Source organism: Gallinula chloropus (assembly GCF_964237585.1).
Source record: "Gallinula chloropus genome assembly, chromosome: 18".
Classification (NCBI taxonomy): domain Eukaryota; kingdom Metazoa; phylum Chordata; class Aves; order Gruiformes; family Rallidae; genus Gallinula; species Gallinula chloropus.
Genome location: NC_140103.1, coordinates 9,997,685 through 10,012,494, shown reverse-complemented (window position 1 = coordinate 10,012,494; position 14,810 = coordinate 9,997,685). Strand labels below are relative to the sequence as shown.

Sequence of the window (14,810 nt, the reverse complement as noted above, 5' to 3'; positions counted from 1 at the left end):
GAATCACAGGACATAGAGAGAGTCCTAATATATTGGGGGTTTTTAATGGTCTCGTGGCTTCTAACCCAGCCCTGTTGATTTTGGGGCTGCTTAGTTATTGCCAGTGCTGGCACTGCTGTGTCTCCAAGCAAGGGGGATGTGCTGCAGGGTGGGTAGTGCTTGGGGTTTGGGGTTTTGCTTCTGCTTTGAGGCAGCAGAATTGGACAGGAAGAACATGTGCAGCTTCTCTGCTTACTCAGGGCATTCATCAGCAAAACCTGCCTTTCCACCCCTGTCTCTGTTCCATCCTGGCTGATGTACCCAGCACTGACAGAGGGTTTTTTCCCTTCTCCTTTGCACCAGCCCCTCACAGTCTGCTGCCCCTCGTCCTCCCACCAGCACCAGTTTGGCAGCCTGGCAGGGAAGGCTCAGCTCTATTCCCAACCATTTTGCTTTGTTTCACTTTTAAGCACTAGTGTAATTTGATAGTGATGACACTTTTCTGCTCACAAACAGCTACTTCTGGGGCCTGGCCAGATGCAGAGGGGGATGTGCTGCTGGTTCCAAATAAGAGTCCATCACCACTCCCAGGGCAAGGGGCTCCCGTTCGGTGGGTGCTGTAAGGCAGGAGGGTTGAGATGTGCTTTTAGTGACTCAGACCTCGTACCTCCAGCAGTGTCTGTGCTGCCCTGCTAGCCCACATGGCAGGAAAATACATCCCCATCCACCTACCAGCTGTCCTGTGGCCTTTGCCCAGTTTAGGCTGCAGAGCCACGCTCCTCTGGACCTCCAGGCACAGCACTGAAATGTAGCATCTTGTGGGGTGACATTTCTGTGGGGGTTTAGATTTGGGGGGCTGGATTTTTCAGGAAAATGGCAGCTTTAAATCAAGTCAAAAATATTTGCAGACTTGACACAAATTTGCTTCCCAAGAGGTAATAAGCCCATTAAAATCAGAATGCTTGAGTTTAAGACTTTACAAATGAAAGAAACAGCCCCAAATGATGCTTCATTGCAGGCTTGTTCCGTCCTCCCTCAAGTAAAACACACTTGAACTGTTTTGCTAACCCTGGAATTCCTCCCTCCTCTCTGTGAATATCACTTGGTACTGGCCTGACCCTGCTGCAGCCTGCCCCTAGCAGAGAGGGAGGGGGCAGTGGGGTGTGTGGTGCCAGACACAGTCTCCAGGCAGGTGCTTTGGGCTCCCAGCTCCTGCTTTCTGCATCCTCTGATGCCAGGAACGCATTTCTGGGATGCCTGTTTCCAAGGACAGAAAGCATCCATCTCTCCTTTATAACGTTAATTCAGGTAACATAGCTCAAGGTGTGACCTACTTTCCAGCCATGGATGGTTTTAACTCCTCTGTGCTCAGTTTTCCTGGCGTGAGCTTGCTGAAATGTTTTGGACACGTGGGTTTTCCTGCCAGCTGTCATTGCTTGTTGTGAATGAGCCTCTTTTTCTACTCTCCTGCTTGGTACATTCGTGTCTCTCCTGCTTAGAAGGAACAAGGACTTATTTGAGCAATTGCCTCATAATCAGAGCATCTTCCTTCATCCTGGGTGAAAGCCAAGCCCTCAGCACTCTGCAAAGCCTCACTTCACTCAGTGCTGTGGGCCTTGTGTAGCGCAGGAGGGTCTCTCTACAGATGCTCCCCTCCCTGCCTTCTCCCTGGCGCCTGGCTCAGGAATTACAGTCAGAAAAGTAGGTTGCAGGTGCTTTGGGGAGGGGATTCTGCCCTCCTTTTGCTGCGTCTCCTGCCAGGACTCAGGAGCATTTCTGCCATGCAAAGAGGAGGAGAGGGTTTGCTTCATGTCCAGGCAGCTCTGTGTGCTGAAAGCTGGTGGGAAATGCAGTGCTGGCTCTCCAAGGCTCCGAAACGCACCCCTTTGGTGTGAGCCCATGGGATGACTGTGCTGCCCCTGCCTCTGAAGCAGAGCAGCCCCATACTGTTGAATATTGTTACTTCCTCAGTGTGTTTTATTTAGTCCTCTGTTCCCTTCATGTTATATATCCTTCACTGTAGTGAGGTCTTTGGGTGGGTACAGTCAGTTTTGGCACAGACTCATTTACCTGAGTTGCTCTGAGGAGGCTGGTGTGATGGAAGGGGTTGGGAGCTGGTACCTTTATGTTGGGGTGTGCTTTGAAGGGAAGGAGCAGGTTAGACACAACATGCAGGTATCCACCTGTAAGCTTATACTCGGGGTTGGTCAGCCAAAGGAGAGGCAGAGAGGGACTATGGGCAGCTGGTGGGGAAAGCACTGACATGGAGTGGTGGAGCTGATAGATGAACCTGGCAATGCCCTAAATTAAACAGTGCAATTAGCATGCCAGGTCTCCTTATCAGCTCAGAGCTGGTGCTGACTGTGTGTCTTTGGTCATCAAGATAAACTTCATGCACCGTGATCAACCTGAGCAAAAAGGGGTATCTTTCCAGCTGCTCCAGTCGCTGCCTGTGTGCAGATTTGGGGAGGGGGGGAGTGGTGGGATGGGCAGTGGTGTCATGGTGGTTCACGTGCCAGCCAGGTTTGTGGCACTGAACAGAAGGGCTGCCCCAGCTGAGGGGCTGGCTTGTGGGTGACTGGGCCAGTTGCCTCTGCTGACTTGCCCTCAAGTCCCAGGCAAGGAAACCAGCCCAGCCCATGTCCCCAGCGCGCGACTGAGCAATGTCTTCAGCGTGTGCTCTGGAGTTGGGGTGTTGAAAAATACTCCGTGGCTTTTGGTGTGTGCAGCTGGCGTGGTTTCTCCCTGTGAGTCTTGCTCATTGGTGTCATCTGCTGCCAAGATTTCACTGGTTGGTACATCTGAGGAAACAGGAGGAAGTGATGCCCTGTTGCCAAAAGCTGCCAGAGACCGTAGTGTCTCTTTTGGTGCTGTCTGCTTGCTGTTGATGCTCTGTCTGGTAGCTCTTGGAGGTCACTGCTATGGGGCCCTAATATTTATTCTCACAACACCCTGAATGACACCCCTTTCTCGTGCTCCTCCATAGTTAAGTGTAACGTGCTGCTTTCCTCCTGCAGCTCCTCTGCCTGTCTACATCAGACCTCAACTTACATGGGCAGATCTTGCACCCTTTTCCACCTGGTACTGTGGGGTGCAGCCTGTGCAGCATGGGCAAGGGCTTCTCTGATTGGAAGCTCTCTGGGTAGCCACCACTGCTCATCCCAGGCTCTCCTGGGAGGTTCCTGGCTGCTGTTGGGGATGGATATTGGAGAAGTCAGCCTCTCTAAAGAAAGATCATTAATTTGGGGTGTGTGTGGTGAGGCTAGCAGCTGCCTGCACTGGTTGGTGGGCTGATGGTATTCCTGACCCTGGAGAGTCTCTTCAGGAGCGTGCTGCCTCCCAGTTTGGGGTTAAAGCACCTTTTTTTTGAGGGCAAAGAATGATATCTGTGGAATTTCTCTTTTTAAAAGAATTCTTTGTCTCCACTTAATCTTTACAATAAAATTCCCAGAATGGTATGGGACTAGGAAGACCTTGTGGGTTCTCCCCTTGGGTTCCCAGCTACCATGAGCACAGTGACATCCATCCCCATGGTGGTGATGACTTCTGTGGGGTTAGGGACCTTCTCCACCCCTCAGGAAGGCAAGGAGGGATCAGGAAGGGTCACAAGCAGGTAATGTGAATAGAGGGGAAGGTGTGCCCATAGATGGGAAAAACATCTTTAAACTATTTTGTATTTATGAAGGTATCTATTTATTTTCCCACTGGTTTCTGTTTCCTGAAGGTCACTGGGGCTTGTTAAATGCCAGCAGCCTGTGCCCAAAGTCAGGCTTTGGGAATGGGGGAGATTCACTGGAGTTTTCTGTGTTCCTGGTTGTGTCAGAAGTTTTGGGGTCAGTGCTGAGCCTGTGGGCAAGGAGTGATGGCTGCTGCTGTTGCTGCTTTTCAGAAGACAGCTGCTGTGCTGCTGCTGGTGATACCTTCTCAGTGGGAGGCTGGCTGGTGGGTATTTAGCCTCTCTCCTAATCCTGCTGGAGAGATTAACTCCCTTCCTAGGAACAGGTGCTTAGGATAAGGTCTCTGGAAAAAAATAAATCACTGTTTCCACTTGCTTTCTAGGACTGGTGTTTATAATAAATAGCAAGGTTATGTTAAAAATGCTTACAATTTATGCCAGCAATTCCTCCTTGAGCAGAACCTGCCCTGGCACCAGTGCTGTCCAGTGATGAGATCCCCTTGGAAGTGTTAATCGTTCTCAGCTATTAATCTTGCTGCTTTGTGCTGTGGGTGTGTGTTATCTGCTCGCCAGCAGACATGCCAAAGCTCCTGGACTTGCAGCCGGTTCCAGTTTTCTCCTGCACATCTCGTGCTGCCTCTGTTGTGATTTAGAGGGAGTGATGCCAGAGCAGGCAGAAAGCACGCTGCAGAGGTGTGTGTGTGCTGAGTGTGGCCTCACCACCCGCTCTCTGCTGTGGCCAGACCTGAGGTGTGGCTGCTCCTGAGTGCAGACACGTATGGAAAACCCAGTATGTTTGACAATCTGCTCTTGGTTCTCCCTGAGGACATCTCCTGTGTTTCTGTTCCTCCATCTCTTCCTGCCTTGGGGGAGATGCTAAGCACCTCTGTCACTTGCTCCCCAAGAAAACACTGGAAAAACAGAAATAAATCCACTAAAAGGCCATTAAGGAAGGAGAAGGACAAGGAGGGGATGGATGATGCTGGAGCAGGGTTAGCTTCCCCCCACTCCAGTCCTTGGGATTTTGAGCTCTGGGACTGAGCATGAAGGAGTTTCGAGGCGTTTTCTTTGCTCAGGGTTTCAGGAAGGAGATTCGTTGTCGGGCAGCTCTGAGGAGTGTGGCACTGTTACAACACCATGTGTCTTGCTGAGCCAGCACTGAGAAATCCTGAGCTCCAGGGTAATTTAAGAGGCGGATTGCTAATGATTTATGTGAGCGCCGCTTTCAGGAAAGGAACTTGCTCTTCGTTCTTCACTTGCTTTTATACCCAAAGGAATAAGCTGTGTTTATAATTTATCCCAGCCTTTGCTAGAACAAAAGTTATCAAGTATTTATCACAAGTTTGGCCTCTGTCTCTGGGAGCAGATGTCAGTCAGAGCCTGTTAGTGGGGGCGGTGGTAGAGAGCAGCGTTTAACCGAGTTCACTGGAAAGCGAGGGATGAGTGCGGTGGTCCTGAGCACGGCTGGGCTGGCAGGATGTGTGCCTGCATCCTCCATGGCAGCATACGACCAGTGAAGGTTTAATGCTTGTCCATCCTGCTTGTAAAAAAGGCAAATTACACAGAGGACCTTATTTAATGAGATTTCGTGGCAGATAAACACTCCCAAGTGCTGGCAAAGAGCATCCGAAGCCTATCAAGATCTCTGTGTTTCTGCACAACCTGTTAAGATGCAAAAAGGACTGTAGGGCAAGTAATTTATTCTTCTGTGTGAGGTTATCACCTAAAATCTTCTCTCCTGCTCTTTTTTAACCTATCACAGCTGATTTTCTCTTCTGGTGCTGGCTGACCCATCACCTTTGCTGTGTTCTCAGCTGTTGGCTGTGCAGCCAGGGATGCTGCGGCCGGATCGTGGCGCTGGGATTGTCAGTCGGCTCCTTTGATCTCTCTGTTGCTCTCATTTTTAAAGATAATCTCTGACTTGTTCTGGCATAACTCACAGCGGCTTCTGCGAGCTGTCAGCTGGTGGTGGGGGGGTAAACCAGAAAAATGGCACTTAGGCAAATGTCACAAAGTTAATTAAGGCTGTTCCCTCACTGGGGTGTTTTTCCACGCGTGTCTGTGAGCAGGTTAGGGGGCTGGACTGCTGAGCAGCTGGAAATGAGCTTTTGTGAATTAGCTCTTTACCATCTCCGGCCTGGCACGGCTTCCCCTGGCCGAGCTGCTTTGCTGGGCTCCAGCTGATGAGATCTGCTGCTCAGCTCTCCCCTCGCAGTTGCAGAGCACCCGCTTCCTGCCAAGTGGGTCCTTTGGAGCGGTGAGACTCCATGTGCCAGAGCTCCCGGGGTGGATGCTGACCCCACACCACTTCTGAAAGCCCCTTTCCCCCACCCCGCTCTTTGCACAGCCTGTCCTGGCTGCGGGGTGGTGATCACACAGCAGGAGAAAGCTGCAGCATCCAGCCATCCCTTCCTGCTTCCACTTTTGCAGGGAACATGTTGGGTGCCCATCTGGGTTTTCTCACCACCTGCCTTGTTTACCTGCAAAACTCAAATGTGGACTTGCAGACCTAGAGCTACCACCTCATCCCCTTCCACCATCTCTCTGTTCTACCCAAGGTGGCTTCATTTAGGATGCAGCTTTATATACTTTCTTCTTCCATCTCTAGGCAATTTCTGGCCAGGGTTGTGTTCTTTTTCAGCAGGTTCATGGGCAGATGTAGCAGTCACAGCTCAGCTGTATGGGCATGGATGGCTTCCACGAGTCAGCTGGGACTGGATGTGTTCCGTGGACCAGCTCTCCAGCCACGGGAGATGGGGGGCTGTAGGGTGCCCTGTGTAAGCTAGTTGGGGGGGGTCACAGTGCCAGTGATGTGGGAATTAATGAAAGACACTGTTTTGACTGGGGGAGAGTTGTTTATAGCATCAAGCCTATTAGGAAGACAGGACTGGAACAAAGATCTCCAGCCACTGGAACGTTTACTGGCACTATGGGACTAATTGATGGTGTCCCCTATTCACTCCCATTTTCTCTTTGAATTTAGAAACAAATGATGAGTGTATCAAGCACCCCTCCTCTCAGCTTGTACCTGGATCCAGGGCTCTGCTTGATGACAGCACAAATCCATCTTGGCTCCCTGGAGACTAATTGTGCTGTTAGTAGCAACAACCAAGGTGGCTGTTTAAGATTATCTTTTGACTCGAAGTGTGTGCTGCTCCCAGGCTGCACAGAGGTTTAGAAGTGAGCAATTAAGTTGCAAGGATGGAGAGAAGACAGAAGAGCAACGAAACCATTGGCATGGGTGCAGAAGCTTAATTTAGACTCTGACTGTGATGGTTCTTGGTTTAAATCGTCTCCTGTTGCTTGTGCTCCAACTGGAGCAAGAGAGCTGACGTAATGTGAATTTTCTGGTCGTTAGAATGTAGGAACAGGTGTCTATGGAATTGATACTCTGCTCCTCGGGTCCTGGCTTGCTCCTGCCTTTCATGCCATCCAACATCTCAGCGTGCTTTGTCCTGATCTCCAGCACCTCCTGCTGATGGAGTCTGGCTCTTTCTGCACAGCAGTGCTGATCCTGCTCTTCCTGGCCCATGCTTGGCCAAATCTGTCAGTAAGTCAAGGATGGGGTTTTTATCTGAGGGTAGCTGTGCTGTGGGTGCTCCCTGCATTAGCTCTGAGTCTGTCAGACATTCCATACGATGCATATTACACAGTAAACCCGCGTCTTGTTTTGGAGAACTTGGAGTTTGTTATGTTTTTTTGAAGGCAGCTGGCCTCTCTGAGTGCTCAGGGGCCTAGTGTCAGGAGCTGGGAAAAAGGGCTCCTGGGTATAGATAAATCACGGACACTCTCTGTGGATGCTCTGCATCTCTCAGAGCATCTCCTTGTACCAGCATGGGACACTTGCTGTGTCTGAGTGCGTAATCCCCAGGGACCTGCCTGGCTCTGGCAGCCTCCTTCCAGCTCTGCCCGTGGCTTATGGCACCTCTGGGGTTCCAGTTTGAGCCAGTGTCACTCTGGCTGCTGTAGCACGTTGAGGAGTGTTGGCAAAGTGTCAGCTTATGGCCAGGGCTGGGTCTGTGTGGGCAGTGTTTTCAGCAGTTTTGGTTAAGAAAGTGCTGGCATCTTCTATGTTTGGTGCCAGGTGGTGGAGGGCTTGCAGACCCCACTGGTTGTTCAGCCAGTCCCACCTTGGTGAAGCGGCCTGGGGACAGGCCTAACAAAAACTGATGGCAGTTGCCTATAATCCCTGTAAGTGGAGCACTGGGCAGGGAGCTGGTTGAGAGGGTTTTTGCTCTGGGGTTTGGTTTGTCTTAGAGGAGCCCTGTGTCAAATCAAGAGTGTTTTTGTTGAAGCATTATAGGAACCCCTGAAAGGTGCCTATAAGAAAGCAAGAACTGTTCTCAAGGGTACAGAGTGACAGGATGAAGGCTGATGGTTTAAACTAGAAAAGGGGAGATTTAGGTTGGATATTAGGAAAAAGTTCTTCCCTCTGAGGGTGGTGAGACACTGGGACAGGGTTCCCAGAGAGGTGGTGGAGGACCCATGCCTGGAGACATTCCAGGTCAGGCTGGATGGGGCTCTGAACAACCTGATCTAGTCAAGATGTCCCTGCTCACTGCAGGGAGGTTGGGCTAGATGGCATTTAAAGGTCCCTTCCAACCTCATGATTCTATGACTCCATGATTCTAAGTGCTGCAGTAATTAATGAACATGGTTTCACCATGCTCTCTGTGGGGTAGTATACCTTGCAGTGTCTTCATCTAAGGACTGTGCATCACTGTGGCTTGTGGATACTGTGACAATATATTCTTCCTTTGCTGTGCCCTAAAACAGCAAAACCATTCCATCATCTGTGCAGAGCACTTAACTTTTTAAGAATCACTCTGCTTTGGAGACTGTATTTCTTATCAGAGTTTCTGCAGTGTATCAGAGGAAATACTTGCACCCTGCTCTGGGGAGGTTCTCAAATACAATGCTCTGAACACACAGACTGTGTTAACTAGAAACTGCTTTGGATATTAGGAAGCACCAGACATCAGTACTCAAGGGATTTCTGAATGTCTTATAGGGAAGAATTTTTATTAGAATGTTATTTTCTGGCAGGTAATTTCTAGCATAACTGAGGGGTTTATTTCCCTCTCCCTGTCTCCTCCTGGAAAACGTGTACCCTTTCCTACAGGCTCAGCAGCTCTGGAGGAGCGTGTGAATTCAGTGTGTACTGGCTACTGTTGGCAATGTGATCTCAGGCACAAAGTTTAAAGCACCTTGGATATCTGCTAGTTTTATGTAATGCTTATCCATGCTTTGGAAAGAGGAATTTGCATTTAATCTCCATTTTTTCCCTCTTTCCCCTTGTACAATTAGGATTCTGGCAACTGCTGGGACGGATTTTGACCTGCGGACCCTGCGAGCCGTCCGAGTGTTACGACCCCTGAAGCTTGTGTCAGGAATCCCAAGTGAGTGTCATGATCATGTCATCTTCAGTTCCAGAGGTGCCCTATAGCTATTGGGGTGTTACAAGCTTTTCTGAGCAATATGTTCTTCCCCTGTTTCTTCATGGTCTGCTGCCCCTGCCCTTGCTAGGCTCTGTTTTTCTGCTGTGGCATTTTATACACAGCCAGCTAATTCCAGCACAGCACTCCCAAATTTCCAGGGGAGCAGCAAGGAATTGCCCTAAGACCCCTTTGCCTTTGGAGGCAAATTAGTTCTCTGGAGTGTGAAGACCTGAGACACAGATTTTTGCATCTTTCAGGCTCCCATCCCTGAGCATGGATCTTCAGACACATTTTACCAGCTGAGCAACTTGCACTGGGAATTTTACCCCTTCTATAGGGGAGGGGAAGATAGTGCATGGTCATGCCTTCTCAGTGGGCAACTTGATATATTTTAAATGCTAATGTGAAGGGTCTGAATGCTCTGGTGAGGAGCTGCATCATGTCTTGCTGATGCCCTGAAACCATCCAAGTCCCTGCACTGTTGCTTACTGCCTTTTCATTTGTTGCTGCTCGCCAGCTGCTCTGCCTGCTAGCAGGGGATGGCTCTCAGGAGTCTGTTTCATTCCAGAATGTGGAACAGAGATTTTTTTTTTATTATTATTTCTTTTTTTTTTTCCCCTCCAGCAAGACCTGGTTAAAGGCAACCACTCTCTCTGTGGGACACTCTGCTCTCCTCTGCATTAACCCCTTGGCAGCCCGGCAGCTCCCTCTGCTCCCAAACCATAGAATCACCTGGGTTGCCACACACTTTCAAGATCATTGAGTCCAACCACCTCCTAACCCTGCCTAGGCCCCCTCTAGACCATGTCCTTAAGGACTTTATCCACACACCTTTTAAACCCCTCCAGGGATGGTGACCCCACCACCTCCCTGGGCAGCCTGTTCCAATGCCTGACAACCCTTTCAGTAGAGAAATTCTTCCTGATATCCAACCTAAATCTCCCCAGTGCAATTTTAACCCATTTCCTCTCATCACCCGTTACCTGAGAGAAGAGAAGGACCCACAGCTCTCTACACCCTCCTTACAGGCAGCTGTAGAGATCAATAAGGTCTTCCCTCAGCTGCCTTTTCAAAAGCCTCAGCTCTTCCCCAGGACTGAAGTGCTGGGGCTACAGACATCCAGCAAGGGGTTATGCTTTGCAATAACAGCACCAAAAATTCCTGGTATTGGCATCCTTTCAGAGGCAGGGTTAGAACCTGAATTCCCACACAGGACTGATCTTTTGGCTAGGCTTGGGAAAGCTGTTATTTATTAACAGGATCTCTACTAAAGAGATCTGGTTGCCTTGCATGGATTCCATGTCTGTGTGAGGTGATATGGCACTGTCAGCCTGAGGATATCCCAGAGGTAGGGTTTGGGGAATTGAGGTATTTGATTTTTTAACTGGACTAGCTCAGGGTGTGCCTTGTGCACATGAAATCTGGTTTTCTCCAAGCACGTTGGTTGCTCCAGCAAAAGCTGTTGCTTCTGCTGCTGGTTGTGATGGGCAAATGGGCCTCAAGTTGGGGATTTTGAAGGACATTATTGCCAACCAACACAAACGTTGGGAATTGAAGAACAGGGCTCCAATATGTAAGTGCTCACATAAACACAAAGCCCAGTGCCCCTTGTCTGGGGCAGCAGCCCCTTAGGGTTGTCCCTGTCCTGGGGTGTGTGTTCCTCCAAGACAGCCATGCCTTCCCACCCAGCGATGTCCTGGACCAGCTCCCACAGAGCATGGTTTGCTCCCATGTTTTTAGTGATGCTGTGATTTATTTCCCCACAGTAAACGTGCAGACTTGAGGTGTGTTCACACACAAGTGGGGTAAATGCTTTTCTTGTGAAGTCCCAATTTTTTTCCCCTCCAAAGATCATCTGGGTTTTTTTCCTACCTGCACCCATATCCATCTCTGTACAAGGTGGCAAAACAATGATGATGCTTCCTTCTCCATACCTTTGTACAGGCCATCAAGGTGGCTTTCAGCTGCTTATCGCTGACTTTTCTTTCTTTATGTGGTCTGTTATCTGACACCTCCATCTCTCCAGCCTCTCTCTCCTTATCTCCCTTGGTTTTAATTGAAAATGAGTTTTAGTACCAGTGAAAAAGCTGTGGATGGATAGCCCTGCAGATGGGGTCTTGTTTCTCCAGAAGCAGGGTGTGATAAGCACAATAGCATAGCAGCATTGCAGCTTTTCTGTGCATCACGGAGGGAGAGGCAGCAGCTCCCCACTCCCTGCCCTCCCCAGGATGGAGGGGTACCACAGCAGTGCCCAGTTCTGCTGCTGCATTAGCTCCAGCACAGGATCTGGCTGACAGACCTGGTCCAGGCTGAGTCTTGTGACTCCAATGGCTTCAGGAGAAGTCCTTTTGGGGTCTCCAGAAGCTGGAGAGAACTTTGGGTGTGTGAACTGAAGAAGAGGGGTCAGAAAGAGATAATTCTCCTGGTTGTGTGTCTCACATCTTGAGTGTACTATGGCTGTAGCACCTGTTTCCAGCACCCTGGAAAAACCAGCATTGCTCTGTATTGCTGATCCTAAACTCTGCCTTAGACACTCTCTCTCTTCTCTCTTGCCCTCACCCCCAACCCTTGTTTTCCTTCCCTCACTGATTACCTCTCTTTTCCTTGTCCCCACAGGCTTGCAGGTTGTCCTCAAGTCCATCATGAAGGCGATGGTGCCCTTGCTGCAGATCGGGCTGCTTCTCTTCTTCGCCATTGTGATGTTTGCCATCATTGGGCTGGAGTTTTACATGGGGAAGTTCCACAAAACCTGCTTCTCTAATGAGACAGGTGAGCTGAGAGCTTTGGTCCCCTCCCAGCACATGGTCACAGTGCTTCTGGTCCCCTTCATCAAACCAGGATGCTTTCCATCCTGCTGGGAAGTTGGTTTTTCTTCTCCACATTTATTGCACTCTCTCTTTTCCCATCTACTCCAAGAGGTAACAGACTTTAGTCCTCACCCTACGTGCACCCCTGATGCTACTGGGTTGCTCTAAGTCTGCACAAGAGTGAAGTTGCTTAGGGCTTCCTCTTATGGGATAATTTTTAGAATGGAAATACAGAACCAAATTCCTGTTGTTTGACTGTGTTGAAAGGTGTGTGTGTGGGGGGGTTTATTTGGTTTCTCTTTAAATTAATTGGTCTCTGCATTTTCATTTGGTTTAGCTCTAAATTCAGCTGCTAAACGCTGGATTTCCTTGCAGGCTTTCTGGAGCAAGTTGTTGTGGGTATGAGAGAGATCAGTGGAAGCTGTAAAGACAGGGAGCAACTAAAAAATAAGGAAAATAAAAAAGGATAAAAGATGGAAGGTGAGGAGCTCTTTGATGGTGAAAGGATAAAAGTGCCCTTCAAACAGAGTAGGGCAAGGGAAATTGGGCACTGCAGAGTAAATGATGCATCTGCCTGTGAGTGATAAACCCCAGAAGATGAAGGCAGAGAGGAGTAATGCCCAGAGACCCTGGCTGGGACTGGCTGCCATGGCAAAGCCAGCTGCTTGTCCATGGCACAGAAGTTGTTCTGATTTAAAAAATAAACCCACCCAAAAAACCCAACCCAAACAATCCCCTCAAAACCAAAACCAGCAGGTTTTTTCCATGTGATTTTTTTTTTTTAGTATTCCTTTCTAGCAGTGTGAGTATGTGTTTATAGCAGTGCTGATAAGTGTTGGTTATCTGTCTACCCACAGATGAAAATATTGTTCTTGTCCCCAAAAGATTACAGTGGAAGGTACAATTGAACTATCTTTAAAACATGGCCTTGTATTGTCAGTGATTATCACTAATAGGTCTCAATACTGATTTATTTATATGCATTCAAATGGTAATAAAGTGATGTCCCTGCCAAATCTCTGGGCATCCTTCACAGCACTTTCCCATAGCAGCAGGGAAACAGCTCAACACACTGGATTCACACAGGGCTCTGCAGAAGCACCATGAAATCCTGTCCTTGCTTAAGTTGGAAAAACATAACCCAGCTTGTGAAGGAGGAATGGCCAGGCCTGGTGACTGTGAGTGAAACGCCACCGTTCCTGGAAGAAATGAATTTTTGGACTGGTTTTGTAGGAGAGGAGAATCTTTTTGCAAGGGGTGTGAGCACGCTGAGCCCCTGGGCTTACCTCAGTGATTGCTGTTGTTGCTGTTTGTCGCCTCACTCACTGCTTGTATCAGAAATAGTGTGACCAGCAGGTCTGGGGAGGGGATTGTGCCCCTGTACTTGGTGTTGGTGAGGCCGCACCTCAAGTGCTGGGTTCAGTTCTGGGCCCCTGACCATAAGAAGGACATTGAGGTCCTAGAGCGAGCCCAGAGAAGGGCAACCAGGCTGGGGAAGGGGCTGGAGGGCAAATCCTCTGAGGGGTGGCTGAGGGAGCTGGGGGTGTTCAGCCTGGAGAAGGGGAGGCTGAGGGGAGACCTTCTCCCCACCTCCCCTGCCCTGCCAGGAGGGTGCAGAGAGGTGGGTGATGGTCTCTTCAGCCAAGGGACAGGAGATGGGACAAGGGGCAATGGGCTCAAGCTGCCCCAGGGCAGGGTCAGCTCAGATGTGAGGGAAAAGTTCTTCCCTGGCAGAGTTGTGGGGCTGTGGAACAGGCTGCCCAGGGAGGGGGCTGAGTCACCTTCCCTGGGTGTGTTTACCAGACGGGCAGATGAGGTGCTCAGGGATATGGTTTAGCTTAGGATGGGAATGGTTCGACTTGATGATCTTAAAGGTCTTTTCCTACCTGGTGAGTCTGTGATTCTGTGACTCTAGGCGGGGGGGTGTGTTTCCTTCCAGGCAGGACAGGCCTGGGCCTAGCTCAACCTCTCAGCAATTACAGAGCAGTGACACCAGCTCTGACCGTATGTGTGCTTAGGGAGCAGAAGGATTCTTGGTGAGATGGTGGGGAGCAAGTAAACCACAGGCAGGTTTGCATTTTCTAAGCGTGTTTTCAGGGCTGCTGAGTGGAGAACGAGGTGGGTGAGTTCTGGCGGCCTTTGCTTGCAGGCGGCGGCTCAGGCTGAGCACTTCAGCTCTCGCTCACACTGCCTTTAGCTCACACACTGCCTTTAGCTGGGGACTCAAGAGAAGTGACTGATTTTCTTCTCCCTCCCCTTCCCACAGAAACCAGTTAACATAAAAGGGAAAAATAACCCCAAAGCTGTGTGCACTCTCTGCAGACGGCTCTCTGACATCAGCGATGGCTGAGGGGTCGCTCTGCCAGCCTCAAGGACTGGGCACAGACTTTTGTCACGTGTAATGTCGTGTGTAAGTGACTCTCACTTGCTGGGTGGCTCCCAGCCAGGGACTGGGGGCACGGCCAAAAAACATTGTGTGTTGCGTATCTCTGCATCGCAGCACCTGGCATCTCGGTGGGAGGACGTGGTGCGGCCGGGCTCATCCCCCCCCACCCCTGAATCTGCTCACTGGGTGGGTGGTGTGGGGAGGTGCCTGTGTTTGAGGGCGCTGGCCCCTGCTCTTCTTGAGGGCTGATGAGCTGGTTGTCAGACGAATTACAGGGATCGATCCCGCCTGCTCGCCGGGAAATGGCGCGGTGGGGTTTCTGGAAAGGCAGAGAGCGGTGAGGTTTCCGGGCGCTGCGGTCCCTTGGGAGCCAAGCAGCAGAGCATCCCACAAAGCCGTCAGCTGAGCCTTTTAAAGCCTAAGTGCTCATCATCTCCACAGAGGTGCATTAACAAGGCCAGGCCTGATACCATGGGCTCCAGAGCCAGGCTGGAGTGTGGAAATGTGAACCTCGTTAAAGAGAC

General features: G+C 50.1%; 1 protein-coding gene across 1 annotated transcript in view; it reads left to right on the top strand.

Annotated features, from left to right (window-relative positions):
• The window catches only part of CACNA1B (calcium voltage-gated channel subunit alpha1 B), a gene marked incomplete at both ends in the record, with an annotated part of 300,744 nt that overhangs the window by 95,164 nt on the left and 190,770 nt on the right, over positions 1 to 14,810 (top strand). The window contains 2 exons of the mRNA XM_084272565.1: positions 8,963 to 9,054; positions 11,710 to 11,862. Coding sequence (XP_084128691.1) covers positions 8,963 to 9,054; positions 11,710 to 11,862 — 245 coding nt within the window. The remainder of the gene's footprint in view (positions 1 to 8,962; positions 9,055 to 11,709; positions 11,863 to 14,810) is intronic.